The 23,928-nt window shown below is 42.4% G+C and overlaps 1 protein-coding gene across 20 annotated transcripts in view; it reads right to left on the reverse strand.

Moving 5' to 3' along the window:
• Nucleotides 1-23,928, reverse strand: part of DMD (dystrophin) — a 3,066,377-nt gene that overhangs the window by 785,981 nt on the left and 2,256,468 nt on the right. Inside the window, exon 1 of one of the 20 annotated variants that reach the window (XM_068268335.1) lies at nucleotides 7,594-7,646. The exons of 18 other annotated variants lie outside the window; for them this stretch is intronic. In XM_068268335.1, the coding sequence (XP_068124436.1) occupies nucleotides 7,594-7,596 (3 nt within the window). In that variant the 5' untranslated portion in view covers nucleotides 7,597-7,646. Of the gene's footprint in view, nucleotides 1-7,563; nucleotides 7,647-23,928 lie in introns of those variants that run through there. One more of the 20 variants, XM_068268336.1, reaches the window with a different exon arrangement.

Below are 23,928 nucleotides of genomic sequence, written 5' to 3' on the forward strand. Positions count from 1 at the left end.
GAAATAAAAAACTGAAAATGAGAAATAAACGTTTCACTAATCTATCCAGAGTGGAGTGATGGAAGGTTAATAAAAGTACATTTTAATTGTGCCACCCTCGAACAAAAGATATTATTTCACTAGGGATTCATTAGCTTCCTCTCAGCCTCTGAAATTAGTATTTTGGATTCTTAGTCTTAGATTCGGAGTAGCTGACATTTAATGCTAAAAATTATTATTTTTTAGACATTTTATATCTCCCAGGAAATAAAATAAATTTATCAAACAAGCTCTGACAAAACCATGCCAAGGGGAGGTAGACCAACATTGATAACAGAATTAGCCTAAATGAATGTCTAATTTACAGCTAACGATTCTGAGCTAATTTTATTGAATTCTTGAACTGCTCCCACAGTTTGCAGGCCCTGCTGAGAAAATCGAACATGCATAATATATGAGCTGACAAATGAACAAGTAAACTACTTTATTTAAGTCTTTCTATTTGTCATATGCACAGTAGCCATAATGGCAATGTGTCCTAGACTTTAATAATGCATATTGAGTAGGTCCGTTTAGGACCTCAAACTAACTGTTCATTAATGCTCTAAGTAAAGCTAATTCTTCTAAATTAAAAACTGCATGATGGTAGGACATTATTGTTCCTTTATGTGATATTAAAAATTGTATTTTTCAGAATAAAGCCATTTGCAAGCTATGTAACTCAATGGGGTCTGTTTATGAAAAAAACAATGTTGATTTTAAGTTAAAAGGGACATTTTCAAGAGAACTGCTTATTTTTAAAACATCCTAAGGAAATGATGTCGTATTTGCCACTTTAGTTTTACTAAGTAGAGAACACCAAATTAAAATCTATTTTATTGATCAATTTTTCCCATTAACAAGACCTCAAACTGTGGAGCCTGTCTCAAGTGCCCAGCTGTTGCAAAGCAAACTAAGACCCCATTTCCATTGAAGTGTTTACCCATCTCTGAGACAGAAAACATAGCAATTTACATTATCACACTACCGTTTGTTATCTGCTTTGCTTTTTTAATTGCTTTAAAATTGTGTGTGGTGTATGCCCCATTAATACAATTCTTGTGTTTTTATTTGCAAGCTTGTTTTCTGGGGTAGATATTTTCTCTTCAGTAAACATCTCTAAGATGGACGCGACACACACAGCTGTAAATCCACGTCCAAATCCTCCTGCCATGCCAAATGCGGAGCATCCAGACAGAGCACAGGCAGTGAGTTTTGTTGACTATTGCAGAAAGCTCAGTTAAGGCATTGAAGTCTGTAAGCAAGGAGAAGTTTAGAGAGAGGTAGAGAAAATGAGGAATTTAGAGTGGGTGATTGGGCTGGTGGGCTTGTGGATTAGCAAGTAGGGCTACATTAGAAAGTAGGGTTAGATATTCCATTAAACTTACTGGTAAAGTATTACGCAAAATTGGGTGATAAACATGTGGTTGGGGGGAATAAATGAATGGTGCAGTAGGGGTGAAAGTTTCTTAGGGTTGTAAGGCTGAGGAAATGAGCAAACAGAAACATGATTGTTTGATCTTGAAGGGCTCTTGTACAGTGGATAGTTTGGCATGGTAACTCCAAATAAATACATAGAGCAAAATATATAATGCCATGTATGCGTACCAGCAAATTAATCTACAAAGAAAAGCCATCCATGTAGCCAAAAATACCAAAAGTTCAATGATTGTACAATGAAACATAGTTTATTAGGGATGTGTTGGGGTGTCAATTCATGTGCAGAAGACTATTTTGAGAAAGGCTGCATTTGCATAGAATATATCGAAGAGCTCCTGGTTTGCCAGCAGCTACATTGCTTGCACCTCAAATACTTTGGCAGTTCTTGGCAGGTTTTGGTGCACCATATCAGTTGTTATGTATAGATTGCTTGGGGTGGATAGGTCAATGATCATTTGCACTGGGGCCCAAAGCTCCTTAGCTATGCCACTGTACAGGAACATTATACAATGCTTGTTTTGTTATTTGTAAGTTATTTTAGTTAAAGATTTGTGATGTTTAGTCTCTGATATATAGATATACATGTTAGTCATTTTAGCTCAGAGACATATTAAAAAAAAGGTAAATTGAGGGCACAAAGAGAATGAAAAGACACAAATGAGATAACATTTCCATTCATCAAATTGCATATGATGTTGCCAGTAGGGTTTCAGGCATAAGAACACATAGTAGCTGCTAGTCAGCATATGGAGGCATAGTGGATGAGCTAAATTTTCAAGATTATGCATATGAAAGTAAAAAAAGTGTTACAATGGTAAAAAACAATGTTCTCCTAATTTTCTTATACTATATAACTTAGTTGACTAGATGCAATACAATGACAAAGGTAGAAATGTCCACAATGGCTAAGAAAACAAAGAAAAACTGGACTTGCAGAAAGGGATTGCTTTGAGGTGGAACTAAAGTGGAATAAAAAACATAGCTAAAAATATGGTAGAAATAGTACAATAAGTTACAAATGGTACCCTTACACTTACTGATTTGTAGATATAAAAACAAAACAAAAGCAAAAATAGAAAACAAAAAATGTAAAAAAGGAATAAAAGGAATACAACTGTATTGTTAAATAACTTTATTTATTGAATTGTTACACCTTGTTTACGCTATACGTGATGCTGTGGGCATTTCAACAATGCCTATAGTGTAATTCGCACGAACATCAGAAGTGCATAGATTATACTGCATGGCAATCTCACTTTATAAATAAAAATAATCCACTGCGCGCTTCCACAACCTAGAAACAGATCATATATAGTGTAATCCTGTTTTTACTGCCACTGCATATATCACACATCCACTGTGCAGGTGAAAATTGAGTATTCACTCGTGATCCCACCACCTCTAGTATAAGAGCGGCTCACCAGATTGTAGCCACCAGATCAGGGTGGGGTACTTGCTCAATATATGGTACATTAGGTTTATCAATGATCCATATCCGATTCTCAAAGGTTAATTTCTTTTATTCCTCAATAAAACATATAAAACTTTCATTGCGCAATATATTAATACACTATAAAACCACACTGCGCTACTCGCGCCCTCCGTAACACTTACAAGCTCCCCAAAGGGGTTAGTAGCATGTCACAGCGGTAAGTCTGCTGGGCCCGGTGTGCCTCTCCACTGAGTCCATGCGCGGCGTCCCGCTCGGTCCCCTCACGGCGTTCACCTCACCCGTACTTCCGCATACAGCGTCAGGCGTAATTTGGTAGAGCAGCAAGGAGAACGCCAGCGCATACCACTAAGGCTGCATCTGAAAATGATGAAAAATCTGAAAAATCTCACTTTATACACTGTGCAGCAGTGCATAGCGTTAATGCACTGCTGCATGAATTTTTGGTCTGAGGCCTCAATTCATCAAGCATTACAGCATTCTGTGATGCTAAAAACAGCTGATTTTTTTTCGAAGCATTTAGGAAAGTGTCAATTCATCAAGGCTGTTACCACATGGAAAGCTGAAATTACAGAGCAGCGAAGTAAATTACAGACTTGTGCGGTAAATACCTCAACACATGTCAGTAAATTTCAATTCATCAAGATTACAGCATGCAATAAAGCCAAGTAACCTACTTGACAATTACCGGCAGCTCTCCGCTGTTGGAAACAGTGCAGAGGAGTTGTGACTCACACAAGCAGAGAGGGATAAGATATGACTGACTGGAGCAGAAGCAAATAGAAACACCCCCTGTCTCCTGCAAGTCCTGCTGATCTGACATTTATGGGTGCGAAGGCTTCTCGGGAGGGTCCAGCTTTTCTACCCCCAAGGCAGCGAGCACAGATAAAAGAACAAACGTGGTTTTCCCTGCCTCTCTTCAGACATTTAACCTTTTAGGTTCCTGTTTGAATATGCAGAGTAGCTAGTGGGGAAATCACCTAAGCATGGCATATGTAATGTCTCCTGGAAGTTCATCTAAGCTGGGGCAATTAAATAAAATGTTAAGATAGACTAATGGACATATTCAGTGTGAGCAGAGGTAGTATAACAAACATATACATTCTATCTAAAGGGATGTGGGGATGCCTCTTACTATTGTAATGCCTTCACTGCACGGAACAGCTTGTAACAACACAGAGACACTCCACACTGCTCTGCTGTCACCAAACAGGTTTTTGTGAATTGAAGCATAGTATTTTGGTTAATTATCAACCTTCTACCACAACTGTGAATATATTGATGAATTCGCAAAAAAATTATAAAATATTGAATGCAGTATTTTCCCGACTTGTTTTTTTTTTATCGAACAACCTGTGATGAATTGAAGCCTTAGTCTGAAACTGAGGAAAACCTTATTATCACACTAACCCTGTCCCATATACAATTTTAATAACCCCCCCTTCTACTTCTAACACTAATCTCTTTTACCTACACCCAACACTAACCTCCCCCTACCTAACACTAACATCCCCCTACCTACACCCAATGCCAACCTCTTCTACCTAAGCCTAACACGGAACCCTCCAACAGCCAATTACTTACTCCCATACTGCCTCTGCCACTACTTGGAAGTACTGCTGCTATTTTTGCCACTTTTTGGAGCTTGGGTACATTGTTTCAGAACTCCATGCACCTTCCACTGCTATTTAAAAGCACCACTGCTATTTGGAGTTCAGGTATATTGTACCCAAACTATATTAGAACCAAGCTCTGGCTCCCAAATTGCCATTCTATACTGCTAGAACTGCAATTAACATTCTAGCTATGGCAGCTCTCAAGATTCCAGGAGCGCTATACACCCAAATTTACTGCATTAATCCACAAGATCCTGGATACGTCCCTTTGAGTTTTTGGTCGCATTGACAGGATTTCATAAAAAAAAATTCAAAAAATGATTTAACTGCACATTCCTACCACAAAGTTCCATTCTAACACAACCCAAAGGACCACCAGTCTAACGTACTGTCATTAAACAGGTTGTGTGTGTGTGTGTATATATATATATTTTATATCCAATGCGGTCAGGAGGATTCTATATACAGTGTAATTTTACATTACATTTGTACAGTTTATATAGAACACAGAAAAAAGTATTGTCTTTTTGTGTGTATTGTATTGGCCTATATTTTCCTTCTTATACTTTCTTTTAGAGATAAGACTACACAAAAATCCTAGCAAATCCTAGTGCATAATTAATGTTAAGCACTGAAAGTATTGTTTTTTTTTTTATAACAAAAGTTTCTAAGAAAAATCTGTATAAATTACCGTGTCCAATATTTGAAAAAGTTAGAACTTAAAGTGTTATGTTGCAAGTAAATGTATCTGTAAACTTTGCAATCAAATGTCAACAATAATTAAATGCAGACTTTACTAATCTAGCTAATCTAGTTCAGCTACGAACCTGTACCTTTAAGACAATTTGGACTTTCTACCTAGAAAAAGGTCTCTTTGTACAAATACTTGGCAGTATGCCTTGTTTGCTTCTGTGCATGATTGTGGCATGCTCAGGTGCATCCTATTCAACCTAGAGCATCTATAATTACTCCCTGGACCTGCTGAAGGCTGCAGGGCAGCCAAATGGTGGGAGTTATGTGCTGCTGTTTTCCACATTTTGTCTCCTATAGTCTAGGTTTGCCTAAGGCGATATGAATCAGAGGATTCTTAATCCTGTGAATCTGTAGAGAACCAACAGAACAACAGAGCAGCATGAAAATCGCTGCAGCTCACATGAATTAACAATGTGCTATGTATCATATTTAAAGCTATTGTGACTCTTTATAAAACATCAGCCCATCTAAAGCCATTCTTTCTAAAACAACTCTCAGTGGTTTACATTTTAAAAACAGTAATATATTTTTATTGATAATTTCAAAATAGAATTGTAGTTATTCAGGTGTATGGACAGACCAGGTTTTCTCTCCAGGCACATTAGGCATGTGTCTAGGGTCCACCAGGGCAAAAAAGGTGCACTTCTCCCCCTCTCTTCACTATCCACAGGCCCACTGATTGCTGCATCATCTCTTTAGCAGCTCTTCCTGAGCTACATCAGTGAATGGTCTTCACTTAAAGATCACACATCATAGAGCTACCAGTTCTGGGTGGCTCCACTCTCTTGGTGGACACAGATCAGGCACAGACAGTTATAGCAGACCTCTACTCAACCGCTAGTTCTATCAAGAAAGGTTTGGATGGTTCTTTTAACTTGATCAGTTAATTAAGGTACAGTTTGTGTCTGATCATTTGGACACCGCAATAGGCTGCTGTAGAAAGTGTGGCTATGGCGGCACCAAGAAGGTAATTTGGGTGCTGGAGTTCTGCTATACTATAGATGAACCCTAGCTTTTAAAATTAGTAGCAAGAGCGCCATGATTTAGCTGGGCTGACACAGAATAGCGGCAATAGATAGTGGTGAAGGTTAGTGTTAGGTGTAGATGTGGGGGTAGAGTTAGGCATAGGTGGGGAAGTAATGTTAGGTGTAAAGTGGGGGGTGGGGAGGGGCAATGTGTTAGGCATAGGTAGGGGAGGAGTAATATGAGAGTTAGGTTAGGGTAAGTGATAACAGAATATCAGTAACTTTACAAATATTCTACTAAGGGTAGAGTTACTGACATACTACTGTTTAGCACACCTCATGCCCATTTTAACTTGTGGCACTTTCCCATGAACATATTTTAACACCAAAATTGGCACTTCTGGTTAGCATAACAGAGGAGGCCTAACTGGGATAATAGTGCTTTAGCAACTGCAATCAATATTCTAGTTAAACCTAAAAGTTGCATTGCCTGGGGCACCAAAATAGCCAGAAACAGTCCTGCCTGCACTCAATGTTTGAATTAAACATTAAAATGAGCCACATTAGCTTTCTTTTCCATAGCTTGCAACAGTTTTGTAGATATTACAGTTACCGGTACCTCTGTTCAGCCCAAGCATGTAATTCTGATGTTAAGCCAGACCACTACTGTGGCTTTTAAATTACAGTTTTAAATGAACATGACAGGAAGATGAGTGCAATGATAGTTCATAAGTTCCTGCTTTATCACAGAAGATAGCAGGTTTCCCTTGAGCACATGTGAGAGATGTGAAAGGTTCTGTAAAAGCCATGCAGAACATTATGCTGCCTGTAAAGTAATTTGGCACAACCAGTTTGGTGGTGGGTCAGTGATGGTTAGTGATGGTCTGGAGAGGCATATTCCGAGAGGGACTCACTGATTTCTGCAAGTTAGACAATGGCACCTTGACAGCCATTATTAGGTATTGGGATGAACTCCTTGGACCCATTGTCTGGCCCTGGTGCAGTAGAGCAGCCCCAGGAGGTATGAAGAAATAGGGATCAGGCTGATAGGACTCCAACAAGTCACATAATTAGGCAGGCATTTTGGGCAGATGTCACCTTTATGATGATCGCATAAGCAACACTCAGTTCAGCATCGTGCAGGAAGGCTTTAGTTGTGAATGACACAGGGATTACAGGGAGGCTCACCAAGCATCTAACACCCCTCCACAGCAGCAAAATGCTTGAACTCATAAACCAATCTGCTTAAACAATTCCAAGTGTCTGCATTCAAGATTGTATCTTCAACTATGCATTTAGGCAGACAATATTGTAAGCCAACCTGTCTTTGTTATATATTGCTCAACAGTACCATCGGTGTTACTTTTGGCTTTAAAAATCCACATACGACCAGTAGCTTTTCTTCCTGCTGGTAGTTTTGTGAGCTTCCAGGTTTGGTTGCTATGGAAATATATAATTTCCTGTTCAGCGGCCTTTATTCATGTATTGGCTTCCCCTCCAGGGAGCTGAACTATGTCTTCCCAACAAGTAGTTTGACATATGCAGGCTGCGTTTGCTATGTATGGAAGTTGAGCAGGTGGGTTGCCCTTGCTCGCTGTTAGTGAATGTTGTAGTTCTGGTCAGGATTTGTTGGTTTCTGTCCATTTGTGGAAGATAATTCAGTGCCAACTTCAACTACACACATGACCTTTTTCCTTTTTTTTATAGTTAGCTCAAGTAATGTCAATAGTGCATCTCTGACATCTTCAGTAAAGGCTTCAATAAAGGCTACACCGTGGCTGGTCACTGCTTTGTAAATATTTAAATCCAGAATTTTAAATATTTTGACATTTTCAGCATATTCAATAAGAGTACCTTCCACAGCTCAGTTTTGGAGTTCCACATGTTTCTCCTTTGAGATGTAAACTTGCCAATGCTCTACTAACAGTTTTGTAAAAATTTAAGAATTAGGATCCATTTAACATTTTGAACATCTGAACTCAGAGGCATATAGAGGCTGACAAATGTATTCCCTTTTGAACAATATAGACCCTAGCTGTTCTGCTGAGCCTACGTCTTTAATAAAGGGAGCAATATCCTATTGCGGAACTCCTATTTCTGAAGTTCTTAATTTAGATGAGGGGAGCATTGCCTAATGCAAATCAATTTAACACCCCCCAGGTTTAAAAGAACTCGCTTGGGTGCTATAACCGCCCAGCGAGTTCTTTACACTCAACCCTTTTCATGCAATGCTTACTGGCAGACATGAGCGTTAGCTTAGACCTGCAAAGAGCATGTCTAAATGCACTAACGCACGTTATTGCCACTGCATATGGGGGTCTCCTTTAATAAGGATACCCCCAGAGCTCCCCATTGGGTTGGCACAGATAACCGAAGCCCCCCATGTACATACCGCCCCTGAACACCTGCCGTCTTTCGCCGCAAGTCTCGTCAAGTAATTACAGTGTATGTGTCACTGTAATTACTGTGAATTGGAGCATCAGCAAAGCGTCTTTGAAGCTCCCATTGGGGCTACCCATTGGTTTACTGTTTGAGCCAATGAAAATGGTCCAGACAGTGGACCAATGGGGAGCCCGGCAGGAGCATCAAAGATGCTTTGCCGGGGCTCCACATACACTGTAATTACATGACGGGACTTGCAGCGAGAGGTGTTCAGGGGCGGTATGTAAATTGCTAGTGGTGATGGCGTAGCTACATGGGGGGCTTTGTTTATCTGTGGCAACTTGACGGGGAGCTCTGGGGGCCTCCTTAATAAAGGAGACTGCCAGATGCAGTGGCAGAAGATGGCAGCGGATGTTCAGTGGGTGCGCGCACATGTGTGGGGAGCATGTGTGAAGGACAGCACCACAGCATAAAGCCTCGCTCCCCATCATCTGGAAAAATGGAGCATTGCCCAGGCTTTCACCTGAGTAATGCCCCCTAACGATCGACCATTGTGCGAAGGAAACCAGCAATAGGATTTGCCGGTAATCCTTGTGTGATGGTAAATTGATAAGTAGCTCACATCTGCAAGCAACTTATTACCTCGAATAGGATATGGCCCAGGGTCTCTTAGCCATAGACCCTAAACAAGTAAGCTGATCAAAATTTGCTAAAAGCACTGCACTAACAATTCCAACGCAACAAAAATGATGAACAACAGGATAAAATTGTGGTGTGCTCCTTCAGTGTCCAAATAGTATAAGCTTTTCATACATTGGAAAGTGCTCCAGTGGTAAATTAATCCCAGGTGATATGTTCAATGAAGTCTGTCTTCCTTTGACAAAAATAAAAATGACCACAGATGATCAGTGATAGGCTGTGTTCCTACAGTAGATCTGAGTGATAGCCACCTCCTCGCCCTTTAAACATGACCCCTAGTTAGATGGGTCTGCAGCACCTCCGGGATACTTTAAAGGCAACCCCCAGCCTATCATGATTCCCTTGTCAGGTCTCAAATCACCAAGATCTTCACAGCATTCACTTCAAATATAAAAGCAAAGAGTCCCCCATAGCTTAAAACCATGAGAAGATTTATTACAGTTAAAGAGACTCTGAAGTCTCTTTTTTCAATTTTGTTGTTTAACATTCCTCTTCAGCTTTAATGCCAGAGTGAAATCGCAGCATCCCCGTGGCAGAGAAGTGATTTATTACTAAGAAAACGACCTGACTAGTTTGGTCAAATCCGTGACTCATCAGCGGCTGATCAGGTTTTCTGACTGAATTCTGACTTGATTAGCCCGCATGCTTGTTTCAGGTGTGTGATTCAGAAGCCAAATCAGATCAGCAGTAGTTAATTTGGTGCAAAAAAACCTAAAGTATACTTATTACTAGCTGCATCCATGTGCTTCACTTTGCATTCACATTTTTAGATTGGGATTAGTGCATAATATGCATCTGATTTATATTCAGGGTGTGTATTTTTGCCCCGGGGGATCTGCACACCTCTGTTGATTTTATTTCCTTTGCAGCCTAGGAGTGCTGTCAATTGTTTGCTGTTTTTTTTTAGAAAGATCAGCAGGACTGCCTGGCAACTGACATTGTTGAAAAGGAAATATATATGGCAGCTTGCTCATCCATCTTAGTTTAGGTGTACTTTAAAAAGCCTTGGCTACTGATTCCTGGGATTTGTCCAACCCTGTGGTCACCCTGTGGTAAAAGACTGCAGCCTTCATTTGTGTCATATTGGAACTCAGTGGGGTTTGCTGAAAGGTTATTAAATCAGCAGTTGTGCAATTGTAGTCATGTTCACTTTAAAATTATAATTCATTTTTCTTTAATAAACGCAGGCTGTCCTGTTTACAAAATATTTACAAAATATACTACATACATATTACTGCTCTTTGAAATATATGTTGAGCAAGTCATGGCACTCAATGACCCATAGAGAGGCTCACAATCTAATATTCCTACTGCAGTCTAGTGTCAGTTTTTGAAAGGCAGTTAATCAACCTACTTATGTCTTTAGGCTGTGGTAGGAGCCTGTGGAAGAATCAAACAAATATACAGTACATAGGCGCTATATAAATACACTAAACAAGTAAATACCGGTAATAATAAGCATACATTAAAAAGTGAAAGTACTATCCTGCTCTCGATTTCTGCCGCTATTTCACCCCACCACTCTCAACTATAATTTTTCAGCAACTGGGATGATTAATTCTGTCATTTGTTACAAATATAAAGTGAGACCGACTTTATATAAGTTAAAACTTAGGCACAATTAAGTTTTAAAGTTTTGTTAAAAACACCTCAGCTTTCTTCTTGTTTGTCCCATTTGTCTTGTCATTGTTTAATACAAGTTTCCAGTATTTATCCAAACACTGTTCTGGCTCTCATCCAGCTTTGCTAAGCTTCATTATTTATGGCTTTTCAGGAGTTCCAATCAAGGCAGAAATGTAATTGTACAGTTTTTATTTAATTAACACCAGCACGATAAGCGCGCCATATACTTTCATGCTTATTGTTTCAGTTTTCATTTGTAACTCTAGGTTTCTTCTACTTGATGCTAACATTTAAAATGTGCATCATTGTCTCTAAATTATTTAGAAATGTATTCATTTAAACTTCCTTTTTTTGTTTAACTGCTTAAAAATGAAAAATAAATAAATGAAAAAAAGGCATATGGCAAATGGGCTTAGCACGGCACAAGTGCTCTGTCTGGAATAGCAGCCATCCCTCTGTAATGCTCCAAGCTGAACATGTTCATGAAGGCTTCTGTTCATTTATTGTACTGTCCATCTTTTTCAGAACAACTCCAAGCAACAAGTAACTTTATTCCAGGGACTGCAGCACTAAAGCAGTTCAGTACTCATGTCAAAAATCTGTTCACTTTATTATGCTTCATGGCTTGATTGAGTGACAGCTTCATATGGCCTCTGGGCGGTATTAGAGCTCTTGGCTGAGGTGTTGGCTGAGTTGTACAGCTTTCTGTTTTCCTTCTCTGCAGTGGAGTGGATGTGATTACAGTTCTCATTCAGAGCTGTATCCTTCCTGTGTCTACTGTGATGGAATGCTTTGGGAACCTAGCCTACGACAGTAACTATGGCCTCTGTATATTTCCTGATATTTCTTTTTTAACTGAGTGGGTGGAAATACCTGCTCTTGGTAGTGATTTAGTTATGTACAATCTCATTACCACCTCTACTTCACTGGAGGAGACTCCCTAAAGCCTCATACACACTTAAAATGTTGCCTGGTAGGGATTGAGGCATGATCCCTCAGGTGACATTTTGTGGATGAGTCTGTACAGATGCATCACTAGCCTGCAAGCTAGTGACACCTTCTGTCACTGTGGAAGGTGGTGATTGGCCATTGACATTGCGGGGGATGGGGTGAGTACAATTATATGAAGCAGTGTTCAAGCATTCGGCAGCTTTCAAGCAAAATAATCAGCTATGCCAGACCTCTGGCTGATCTATCAGGGCCAGTGTACACACTCAAGATTCTCAGCAGAGGTGGTCTTAAGAATACCTGAGGTGACCTGCTTTGAACAAATGGAGATTCTAGGTATATATGGACAGAAGTCCTCATGCCCACTTCTCCCTCCTTGAATGTAAGTAGAATTTATTTGCATCTCATTGATCATCCGTACTTTAGAGATGGGTGATGATAGTCAAAAACACTAGGTTTGCATGCAAATTACATACATAATGGAATTCAGTTAAAGAAGCACTGCAGCTCCTGTATTTGTTTGGCTGAATTCCAAGTTGCATGCAGTTTGCATGAAGTCAAAAATATTTGCGTCTCATCCCTCATTCAGAAACATATATAAGAGCCCAAATGCATATGCACACAAACCCTTAACCACTTAAGGACCTAGGGCTTTCTACCCCTTAAGGACCGGCCACTTTTTTTCCATTCAGACCACTGCAGCTTTCACGGTTTATTGCTCGCTCATACAACCTACCACCTAAATGAATTTTGGCTCCTTTTCTTGTCACTAATAAAGCTTTCTTTTGGTGCTATATAATTGCTCCTGCGATTTTTACTTTTTATTATATTCAGCAAAAAAGACATGAATTTTGGCAAAAAATGATTTTTTTAACTTTCTGTGCTGACAGTTTTCAAATAAAGTAAAATTTCTGTATACATGCAGCGCGAAAAATGTGGACAAACATGTTTTTGATAAAAAAACCCCATTCAGCGTATATTTATTGGTTTGGGTAAAAGTTATAGCGTTTACAAACTATGGTGCAAAAAGTGAATTTTCCCATTTTCAAGCATCTATGACTTTTCTGACCCCCTGTCATGTTTCATGAGGGGCTAGAATTCCAGGATAGTATAAATACCCCCCAAATGACCCCATTTTGAAAAGAAGACATCCCAAAGTATTCACTGAGAGGCATAGTGAGTTCATAGAAGATATTATTTTTTGTCACAAGTAAGCGGAAAATGACACTTTGTGACCAAAAAAAAAAAAAAAGTTTCCATTTCTTCTAACTTGCGACAAAAAAAAAAAATGAAATCTGCCACGGACTCACCATGCCCCTCTCTGAATACCTTGAAGGGTCTACTTTCCAAAATGGGGTCATTTGTGGGGTGTGTTTACTGTCCTGACATTTTGGGGGGTGCTAAATTGTAAGCACCCCTGTAAAGCCTAAAGGTGCTCATTGGACTTTGGGCCCCTTAGCGCAGTTAGGCTGCAAAAAAGTGCCACACATGTGGTATTGCCGTACTCAGGAGAAGTAGTATAATGTGTTTTGGGGTGTATTTTTACACATACCCATGCTGGGTGGGAGAAATATCTCTGTAAATGACAATTTTTTATTTTTTTTTACACACAATTGTCCATTTACAGAGTTATTTCTCCCACCCAGCATGGGTATGTGTAAAAATACACCCCAAAACACATTATACTACTTCTCCCGAGTACGGCGGTACCACATGTGTGGCACTTTTTTACACCCCAAGTACGCTAAGGGGCCCAAAGTCCAATGAGTACCTTTAGGATTTCACAGGTCATTTTGCGGAATTTGATTTCCAGACTACTCCTCACAGTTTAGGGCCCCTAAAATGCCAGGGCAGTATGGGAACCCCACAAATGACCCCATTTTAGAAAGAAGACACCCCAAGGTATTCCGTTAGGAGTATGGTGAGTTCATAGAAGATTTTATTTTTTGTCAAAAGTTAGCGGAAAATTGATTTTTATTGTTTTTTTTCACAAAGTGTCATTTTCCACTAACTTGTGACAAAAAATAAAATCTTCTATGAACTCACCATACTCCTAACGGCATACCTTGGGGTGTCTTCTTTCTAAAATGGGGTCATTTGTGGGGTTCCTATACTGCCCTGGCATTTTAGGGGCCCTAAACCGTGAGGAGTAGTCTGGAAATCAAATTCCGCAAAATGACCTGTGAAATCCTAAAGGTACTCATTGGACTTTGGGCCCTTTAGCGCAGTTAGGGTGCAAAAAAGTGCCACACATGTGGTATCGCCGTACTAGGGAGAATTAGTACAATGTGTTTTGGGGTGTATTTTTACACATACCCATGCTGGGTGGGAGAAATATCTCTATAAATGGACAATTGTGTGTAAAAAAATCAAAAGATTGTCATTTACAGAGGTATTTCTCCCACCCAGCATGGGTATGTGTAAAAATACACCCTAAAACACATTGTACTACTTCTCCCGAGTACGGCAATACCACATGTGTGGCACTTTTTTGCACCCTAACTGCGCTAAAGGGCCCAAAGTCCAATGAGTACCTTTAGGATTTCACAGGTCATTTTGCGGAATTTGATTTCCAGACTACTCCTCACGGTTTAGGGCCCCTAAAATGCCAGGGCAGTATAGGAACCCCACAAATGACCCCATTTTAGAAAGAAGACACCCCAAGGTATTCCGTTAGGAGTATGGTGAGTTCATAGAAGATTTTATTTTTTGTCACAAGTTAGTGGAAAATGACACTTTGTGAAAAAAACAATAAAAAATCAATTTTCCTCTAACTTTTGACAAAAAATAAAATCTTCTATGAACTTACCATACTCCTAACAAAATACCTTGGGGTGTCTTCTTTCTAAAATGGGGTCATTTGTGGGGTTCCTATACTGCCCTGGCATTTTAGGGGCCCTAAACCGTGAGGAGTAGTCTGGAAATCAAATTCCGCAAAATGACCTGTGAAATCCTAAAGGTACTCATTGGACTTTGGGCCCTTTAGCGCAGTTAGGGTGCAAAAAAGTGCCACACATGTGGTATTGCCGTACTCGGGAGAAGTAGTACAATGTGTTTTGGGGTGTATTTTTACACATACCCATGCTGGGTGGGAGAAATACCTCTGTAAATGACAATCTTTTGATTTTTTTACACACAATTGTCCATTTACAGAGTTATTTCTCCCACCCAGCATGGGTATGTGTAAAAATACACCCCAAAACACATTGTACTACTTCTCCCGAGTACGGCGATACCACATGTGTGGCACTTTTTTGCACCCTAACTGCGCTAAAGGGCCCAAAGTCCAATGAGTACCTTTAGGATTTCACAGGTCATTTTGCGGAATTTGATTTCCAGACTACTCCTCACGGTTTAGGGCCCCTAAAATGCCAGGGCAGTATAGGAACCCCACAAATGACCCCATTTTAGAAAGAAGACACCCCAAGGTATGCCGTTAGGAGTATAGTGAGTTCATAGAAGATTTTATTTTTTGTCAAAAGTTAGCGGAAAATTGATTTTTATTGTTTTTTTCACAAAGTGTCATTTTCCACTAACTTGTGACAAAAAATAAAATCTTCTATGAACTCACCATACTCCTAACGACCCCATTTTAGAAAGAAGACACCCCAAGGTATGCCATTTGTGGGGTTCCTATACTGTCCTGGCATTTTAGGGGCCCTAAACCGTGAGGAGTAGTCTGGAAATCAAATTCCGCAAAATGACCTGTGAAATCCTAAAGGTACTCATTGGACTTTGGGCCCTTTAGCGCAGTTAGGGTGCAAAAAAGTGCCACACATGTGGTATCGCCGTACTCGGGAGAAGTAGTACAATGTGTTTTGGGGTGTATTTTTACACATACCCATGCTGGGTGGGAGAAATAACTCTGTAAATGGACAATTGTGTGTAAAAAAATCAAAAGATTGTCATTTACAGAGGTATTTCTCCCACCCAGCATGGGTATGTGTAAAAATACACCCCAAAACACATAATATTACTTCTCCCGAGTACGGCGATACCACATGTGTGGCACTTTTTTGCACCCTAACTGCGCTAAGGGGCCCAGAGTCCAATGAGTACCTTTAGGCTTTACAGGGGTGCTCACAATTTAGCACCCCGCCCACTTGCCAGGACAGTTAACAAACCCCACAAATGACCCCATTTTGGAAAGAATACACAACAAGGTATTCCATGAGGGTAATGGTGAGGTCATTGAAAATTTTATTTTTTGTCACAAGTAAACGGAAAATGACACTTTGTTAAAAAAAAAATTAAAAAAAATTTCTGCTAACTTGTGACAAAAACTAAAATCTTTTATGAACTCACCGTGCACCTCACATAATACTTTAGGGTGTCCTCTTTCCAAAATGGGGTCATTTGTGGAGTCTGTCCTGGCATTTTAGGGTCTCTGCAATCATTACATGTATGGCCAGTATTAGGAGTTTCTGCTATACTCCTTATATTGGTTATACAAGTAATGCACTCTGGGCTGAAAGGAAAAATGAACGGCAAACATACCTTGCTCCACATCAATGGCAGATCTTCCTCCACATCAATGGCAGTGATAACCTCAGGAGAGAGACACCCCGTGCCACCCTGCACTCAGGGTGAGCCACCAACTTATGTGACTGGGCCTCAGAACTTTAGTATACAGCATTATGCCTGTAGGATACAGCAATATGCCTGCCAATAGAGATGACTCTGTGTGGCATTAAAGCATCATCATAGGCCCAAATCACATATAAACCGGGGGTGTCCACACTCAAGGGAAATTCAAACATGCCGTCTTATATCGCCAACCCAGGACAGATCAGCAATATCAAGCATGGAAACTGATCCTTCTTCCCACTTTTATGCTTACCCGTTTGGTCTTCAAGCTTACCTCTCCTCTCCCTGCGACAATGTGCGAAAGACCACTGAGTGTGTGCCTACTCCTGTGTCTGGAGTTCTCTAGGTTCTAATAGTGTACCTGCTCGTGGTACCTCTCAAAACACGGCCCTACACATAGGCCAGGCTGGTCAGGACAGCGGGGAGAATAAAAACTGGTGTCATTCCTTCTTCCAGTCCTGCTGCAGACACGACAACGTTTTCTTCGGATGCGTTGACCTGGGGCACACGGAATCTGATAGGCGTAATGCCTACCATGCAGTCGGCTAGTTGCATCTGGGGGGGGGGGGGGGGGCCTGGCACCTCCTGGATACAGGATGTCCAGAATGATCTGTTCCTGAAATTGGAGGAAAGATCCAGTTCTCCCAGCCTTACTGTAGAGAGCAAAGCTGTTGTAAACTACCAATTGAATCAGATAAAAAGACACTTTCTTATACCAGCGTCTTGTTTTCCGGGTCATTAAATAGGGCGCTAACCTCTGGTCATTGAAGTCCACCCCTCCCATGTTGACATTATATTCGTGGGCGACAAGGGGCTTTTCAATGACCTTAGTTGCCCGTTGAATTTGGACTGTCGTGTCTGTGTGAATGGTGGACAGAAAGTAAACGTCCCTCTTGTCCCTCCATTTCACCGCGAGCAGGTCTTCAGTACGCAAGGCGGCCCTCTGCCCCCGTTCAAGTCTGGTGGTAATGAGCCGTTGGGGGAAGCCCTGGCGACTAGGCCGCGCAGTGCCACAGCATCGGATTCCTTCTAACTTTAAGTGCTGAAAGAGGGCCACACTTGTGTAATAATTGTCCACAAAAAGATGGTACCCCTTCTGGAACAAGGGTGACACCAAGTCCCACACAACCTTTCCACTGCTCCCCAGGTAGTCAGGGCATCCGACCGGCTCCAATTTTGAGTCTTTTCCCTCATAGACCCTAAAACGACATGTATAGCCTGTGGCCCTTTCACAGAGCTTATACAGTTTCACCCCATACCGGGCGCGCTTGCTTGGGATGTACTGTTTGATGCCAAGGCGCCCGGTAAAGCGTAAGAGGGACTCGTCTACACAGATGTTCTGTTCAGGGATATAAGCATCTACAAATGTTGAGGACAGGTGGTCTATGAGGGGCCGAATTTTGTGGAGCCGGTCATAAGCAGGGTCTCCCCTTTCATGACAGGTTTCGTCGTCGTTGAAGTGCAGGAAGCGCAGGATGGACTCAAATCGTGTCCTGGACATGGCAGCAGGGTACAAGGGAACATGATGTACTGGGTTCGTAGACCAATACGACCGCAATACATTCTGTTTCATTAGTCCCAAGTGAAGGATAAGGGCCAAAAAGATTTTAATGTCGGAAACTTGGACTGGTTTCCACCCGAAAGGCTGGGCATACATGCTCTCCGGGTGCTCGGTGATGAATTGTGTGGCTTTACGGTTGGTCTCAACCACATTTAAGTCCAAGAGAACCTGGGTGATGAACAGCTGCAAAAATTCTAGGGCCGTTCCTAGATGAGCTGTCGCCACCTGGACTCCAGACTGGGCGGTGAAAGGGGGCACTACGGGTGCGGCGGAATCAGGGGATTGCCAATCTGGTTGTGCCAGCACCTCTGGGAGTCTATGGGTACTACGGGCCCGTCTTCTTCTTGGTGGCTGCGACGGGGGTACTACTGCACTTGCCACCGTACCAGTTTCAACTTCCATGCTGACGCTCACCACTTCGCCAGGGTCTACGGAAGCACTGGCACTAAGTCCAGGAGATGCTGCGCTGCTGGTGCCTGCCTCACCAAGAAAACTATCAACAGCGCTAGCACCACCCTGCTGCCCTTGAGGCGGATCCTGCGCCACCTGCGGTCTAACGACTTGGGGTCTGGTACGCCTGGCTCTAGCCGGGACCATAGCCTCGTCATCACTATCGGTCAGGGAACCACTGCTTTCTACAGGTTCAAATTCGGTCCCGGAAGATTCGACGGATGATTTTTCCCAAAAGAACTCATCCGACTGGTCCATGTACCTGTATACCTCGTCATCGGAAAGCCCCCTTCTTGCCATTTTGGATTGCTAAATTTATGGGGTTTTCCTCCGAGACTACCCAGAAAAAAAGAGCACCTACCTAGCAAAAAGGGAGTATTTGAGAGGTATTGGGGTTGGTGGGAAGTGGGGTCTCAGAGGCAATCAAACAATCACGGGACAATCAAATACAATTACAGCACAATCGACTCCAATCACAGCACAATCAAATCTGATGCACTCGGAAGGTGATGGGGGGAGGGTGGGATTGGGTGTGGCGGGAAGTGGGGTCTCAGGCAATCAAACAATCACGGGGCAATCGAAGCCGATCACGGGACAATCAAATACAATTACAGCACAATCGACTCCAATCACAGCACAATCAAATCTGATGCACTCGGAAGGTGATGGGGGGAGGGTGGGATTGGGTGTGGCGGGAAGTGGGGTCTCAGGCAATCAAACAATCACGGGGCAATCGAAGCCAATCACGGGACAATCAAATACAATTACAGCACAATTGAATCCAATCACAGCCCAATCAAATCTGATGCACTCGGAAGGTGATGGGGGGAGGGTGGGATTGGGTGTGGCGGGAAGTGGGGTCTCAGGCAATCAAACAATCACGGGGCAATCGAAGTCGATCACGGGACAATCAAATACAATTACAGCACAATCGACTCCAATCACAGCACAAGCAAATCTGATGCACTCGGAAGGTGGTGGTTGGAGGTGGTGGGGGGGGAGGGTGGGGTTGGGTGTGGTGGGGGTTGGGTGTGGTGGGAAGTGGGGTCTCAGGCAATCAAACAATCACGGGACAATCGAAGCAGATCACGGGACAATCAAATACAATCGCAGCACAATTAAATACAAGCGCAGCACAATCGAATACAAGCGCAGCACAGTCAAATACAATGCACTTGGACGGTGATTAGGGGGGGGGGTCTGAGGGCGATTTGAGGGGGTGGGGGGTTGATCAGGAGCCCGCACGGGGCAGACTGAGTCCTGACCTGATGAGAGGCAGACACAGGGGGTTACTGATCAAAGATCAGTTAGTGATCGCTGGGGAGGACAGATGTAAACAAAGAGCAGGGGATGTAATCAGAAGGGGGGTATGAGGGCAATCGAGGGCCTGGGCAGGTGATCGGTTACCCCCGCGGGGCAGTTAGGGTCTGCTCTGATGGGTGGGGGTGCTGAGGGGTGATGGACAGGTGATAGACAGGTGATCAGAGGGGGATCAGAGGGGGATCAGGGGGTAAGGTAGCTGTATACAGATGTATACAGTATACAGGGGGGTAGTCTGGGATGGGGTCTGTAGGATGATCTAAAGGTAGGGGGGGGGATCAGGGGTGACTAGGAGGCAGTTAGGGACCTAAACTAAGGGGCAGCGTCGCTAGTTAGTGGCAGGTGGGGGGGGGGGGTGGGGGTTTTGCAGGGGTGCAAGGGTGCTAGGCAGGGGTCTGCTGGGGTGATCAGGGGGGGTATGAGGCCTGGGGTGGGTGATCAGGGGGCTGTAAGGCAAAAAAAACGGCTGTGTGCTGATACTTGCAAAGTGCTTCCTCCTCGCTAGTGGTCTCTGCAACAATGAGACCACGAGGCGAGGAGGAAGCACGTATAAGGCACTTTGTTTACTTAACAAAGTGCCTTATACTACCTGATTGGCTACATTGTTGGATTCCTCCGCTCACCGGCTCTGCTAAGTGGCCGGCGAGCAGAGGCAAAATGCCGGGCTTCCGACTCCCAGCGGAGGATCGCGTCACTGATGACGCGATCGCTCCGCCCATGCCCTTACAAGGACCGCCGCCATTTGTCAATACGGCGGTCCTTGCGGGGTGCACTTCCCGGCCGCCAATTGTACATACGGCGGTCGGGAAGTGGTTAAAGTAATCTGTGAAGAATACTAGATATTGTAAGTTTAGTACGCTATCTACTAAAATTACACTTTAGGTCGCATTCACAGTGCCACGTTGCAGAGCTGCACTATAAAGTCTTATAACGCAACTTACTGCACTGCAATGATAATCCTATGGGCCATTCACAGTGCAACGTTATCGTCACGTTAAAAATGTTGCATTGTGGTAACTCACTTCTTACAGTGCGTTACCTCTTAACACAGACACGTTGCGACTTTAACGTTGCATTAAAACGCAACGTCCCACTGTGAATATGCCCTAAGTGATAGCATTATCCAACATTTTCATCCATTTGAACATTTCATTTGCTAAACTTGATCTTTTATCTTAGGGCCCTTTTCCATTGATTCTGTGATGCGAATGCGGCTACCTAGCCGCATTCGGAAGTGAATTGAGGAGATGGGGATGCGGCTGCGGGCGGATGCGGCCATGTGAGAATCTGCAGCATGCACGCAATGGAAACTATTCTACTGCCATGCATGTGTTTCAGGACACCTGTGGTGCGACGTGGCAATGTAGTCGCATCGCATTGCATCTAATGGAAACGAGCCCTTATAAGGAAAGGTGGGTCAAGGCACTCAACCAAAGGGGGTGTGCTATGGGTGTATTAGACACATGAAAAATAGGGGAGAGAAGCCAATTTATATATACAAACATACATATATACAGTTTATATATATATATATATATATATATATATATATATATACATATATATAAATACATATATATATATATATATATATATATATATATATATATATATATATATATATATATACAGGGGTTGGACAAAATAGTGGAAACACCTAGCATTTTGGCATCATAATCTTTGAACATGTTTTAAGCAATCAAAACTTCACATATGTTAAATGTTTTTTGATTATTATTTTTGTTATTTGATATGTTTAATTCAAATAATAGTTTTTTACAGATATTTATACAAAAGTTGGTTATAATTTATAAAAATGGCAGATCTTTTAGACTTTCAAAGAGGCCAAATTGTTGGTGCTCATATGGCAGGCACTACTGTAACAGAAACTGCCCGAATGCTTGGCATTTCAAGAGGTACTGTCTCAAAAGTAATGACTGCCTTTGAAAGAGAAGGAAAAACATCATCCTCAGCAAAGCATGTTGTGGCCGAAAGTCGAAGTTGTCTGAGAGAGACTGTCGGACTCTAAATTGAATTGTTAGAATAGCTCGCAAGATCACGGCTCCTAAAATCACTGCAGAGCTGAATGAACACCTACAGAACCCAGTTTCCACAAAAACTGTTCGTTGGAAGCTGCACAAATCTGGATTCCACGGAAGAACTGCAATTAGAAAACCTCTGCTCTCAAAGACAAATGTTTCAAAGTGTTTAGAGTGGTGTAGAAACCACCAGAATTGGTCCCTCGAGCAGTGGAAAAATGGGATTTTCTCTGACGAATCATTGTTTACCTTATTTCCGACCTCTTGCCAAGTGTACGTTTGGAGACAGCCAAAAGAAGCATTTCTGTGACGATTGTGGGATATCTCCGTGGTCAGCGCACAAGATGTGCGCTGACACTGCGGAAGTCCTCCACAAGTGTATTAAACGATAGAGCCCAGATTTGGTGCAATGCACCTGTAGAGAGAAAAGTAAGCACCGAGACAGAATGTATGTGTGTCCACCAATCTAGTCGCCACCCAGCGACGGTGAACACACAACAGCGGAAACAAAGTGGGAACGCAATCGCAAGAGTGGTGATTGCCAACAGCGACACAAGACTGAGCAAGACAGAGCACAAGGGTAGCAAAGACACAGCAAATAACCAAGATCAGAACATTAAGGAAAATAACAAACGCTAGCTAAACGCTAACACCGCACTCATTCGCAACAGCGAACGCGTTTAAGCACGATCACCGCGCGTTAGGCGCCCAGTGATAAGCGTGCCACACTAACTAACCAATGTAACACAAACACGAAATAGAGAACGCGAACGCTTGCTAAACGGTTACCTCACCGAGCCTACAGCAAGCGTTCGTAAGACAGACAGAAGGAGTAGCCAGTAGCAACTGCAGCTCTGGCCTACACTCCCAGACAGAATACAGAAGGAACCACCGCCGCTACCGCTAGGGCGAGTGCGATCCCAACAGACAGAACGATTTCCTGTCAACCGCCACTGGCGACAAGACAATTGCAAGACAGAAGGAGTAACCAGTAGCAACCGCAGCTCTGGCCTACACTCCCAGGCAGAGTACAGAAGGAACCACTGCCGCTACCGCTAGGGTGAGTGCGATCCCAACAGACAGAACGATTCACTATCGCCAACCGCTGGCGACCAATAGGCAGTACAAATTATACACAAACTGACTGCACTTAATAGGAATGCAAGGAGCACTCCCCAAAAATTAGCTATACTAAGATGCTATACTAAGATATACTAAGCAATGGCTGACACTCCAGGTGAGTTCAGCAGGAACAAACCTCTATGACCAGCAAGGAATTCTGGGAGCACAAGGTATTTATACTGCAAGCCATCAAAGGAGGCAGCCAGGCAATTTGCATGACAAGTGTATGAAAATTCCTGACCAGCAGAGCAACTCTGAAATTTGCAAAGTGAAGACAGGTCTCTTTTCCAGAGACCTGTAGCACTCAGACCTAAAGAATGGACAAACAGCTGTCTGCCAGTGCAGACAGCTGAGCAGATCATTACAATTTCATCCAGGCTGCCTTCTCCCTACCGTAAAACATGGCGGGGGTTCTGTGATGATCTGGGGTGCTATTTCTTGGAAATCCGTCAGTCCAATGATTACCCTTCATGGAAGAATTAACAGTCGAGACTACTTAGGAATTTTGGGCAACCAAGTTCATCCTATGGTTCAAGAACTGTTTCTGGAGGGGAATGCCATCTTCCAAGATGATAATGCCCCAATCCATACAGCTAGAATTGTTAAAGAGTGGCATGAGGAACATTCTAATGAAGTTGAGCAACTCATCTGGCCACCACAATCCCCAGACCTCAACATTATTGAGCATTTATGGTCGTTTTTAGAGATTCAAGTAAGAAGTCGATTTCGTCCGCCATCGTCTCTAAAAGAACTGGAGGGTGTTTCAACTGAAGAATGAGTTAAAATTCCTTTGGAAACAATTCACAATTTGTATGAATCAAAACCTCAGAGAATTGAGGCTGTAATTGCCGCAAAAGGTGGAACTACACCATATTAAAATATATCTTGTTGATTTTCAAGGTCTTTCCATTATTTTGTCCAATTCCTGTATGTATATATATATATATATATATAT

The sequence above is a fragment of the Hyperolius riggenbachi genome, chromosome 2 (assembly GCF_040937935.1).
Source record: "Hyperolius riggenbachi isolate aHypRig1 chromosome 2, aHypRig1.pri, whole genome shotgun sequence".
NCBI classification, from domain to species: Eukaryota; Metazoa; Chordata; class Amphibia; order Anura; family Hyperoliidae; genus Hyperolius; species Hyperolius riggenbachi.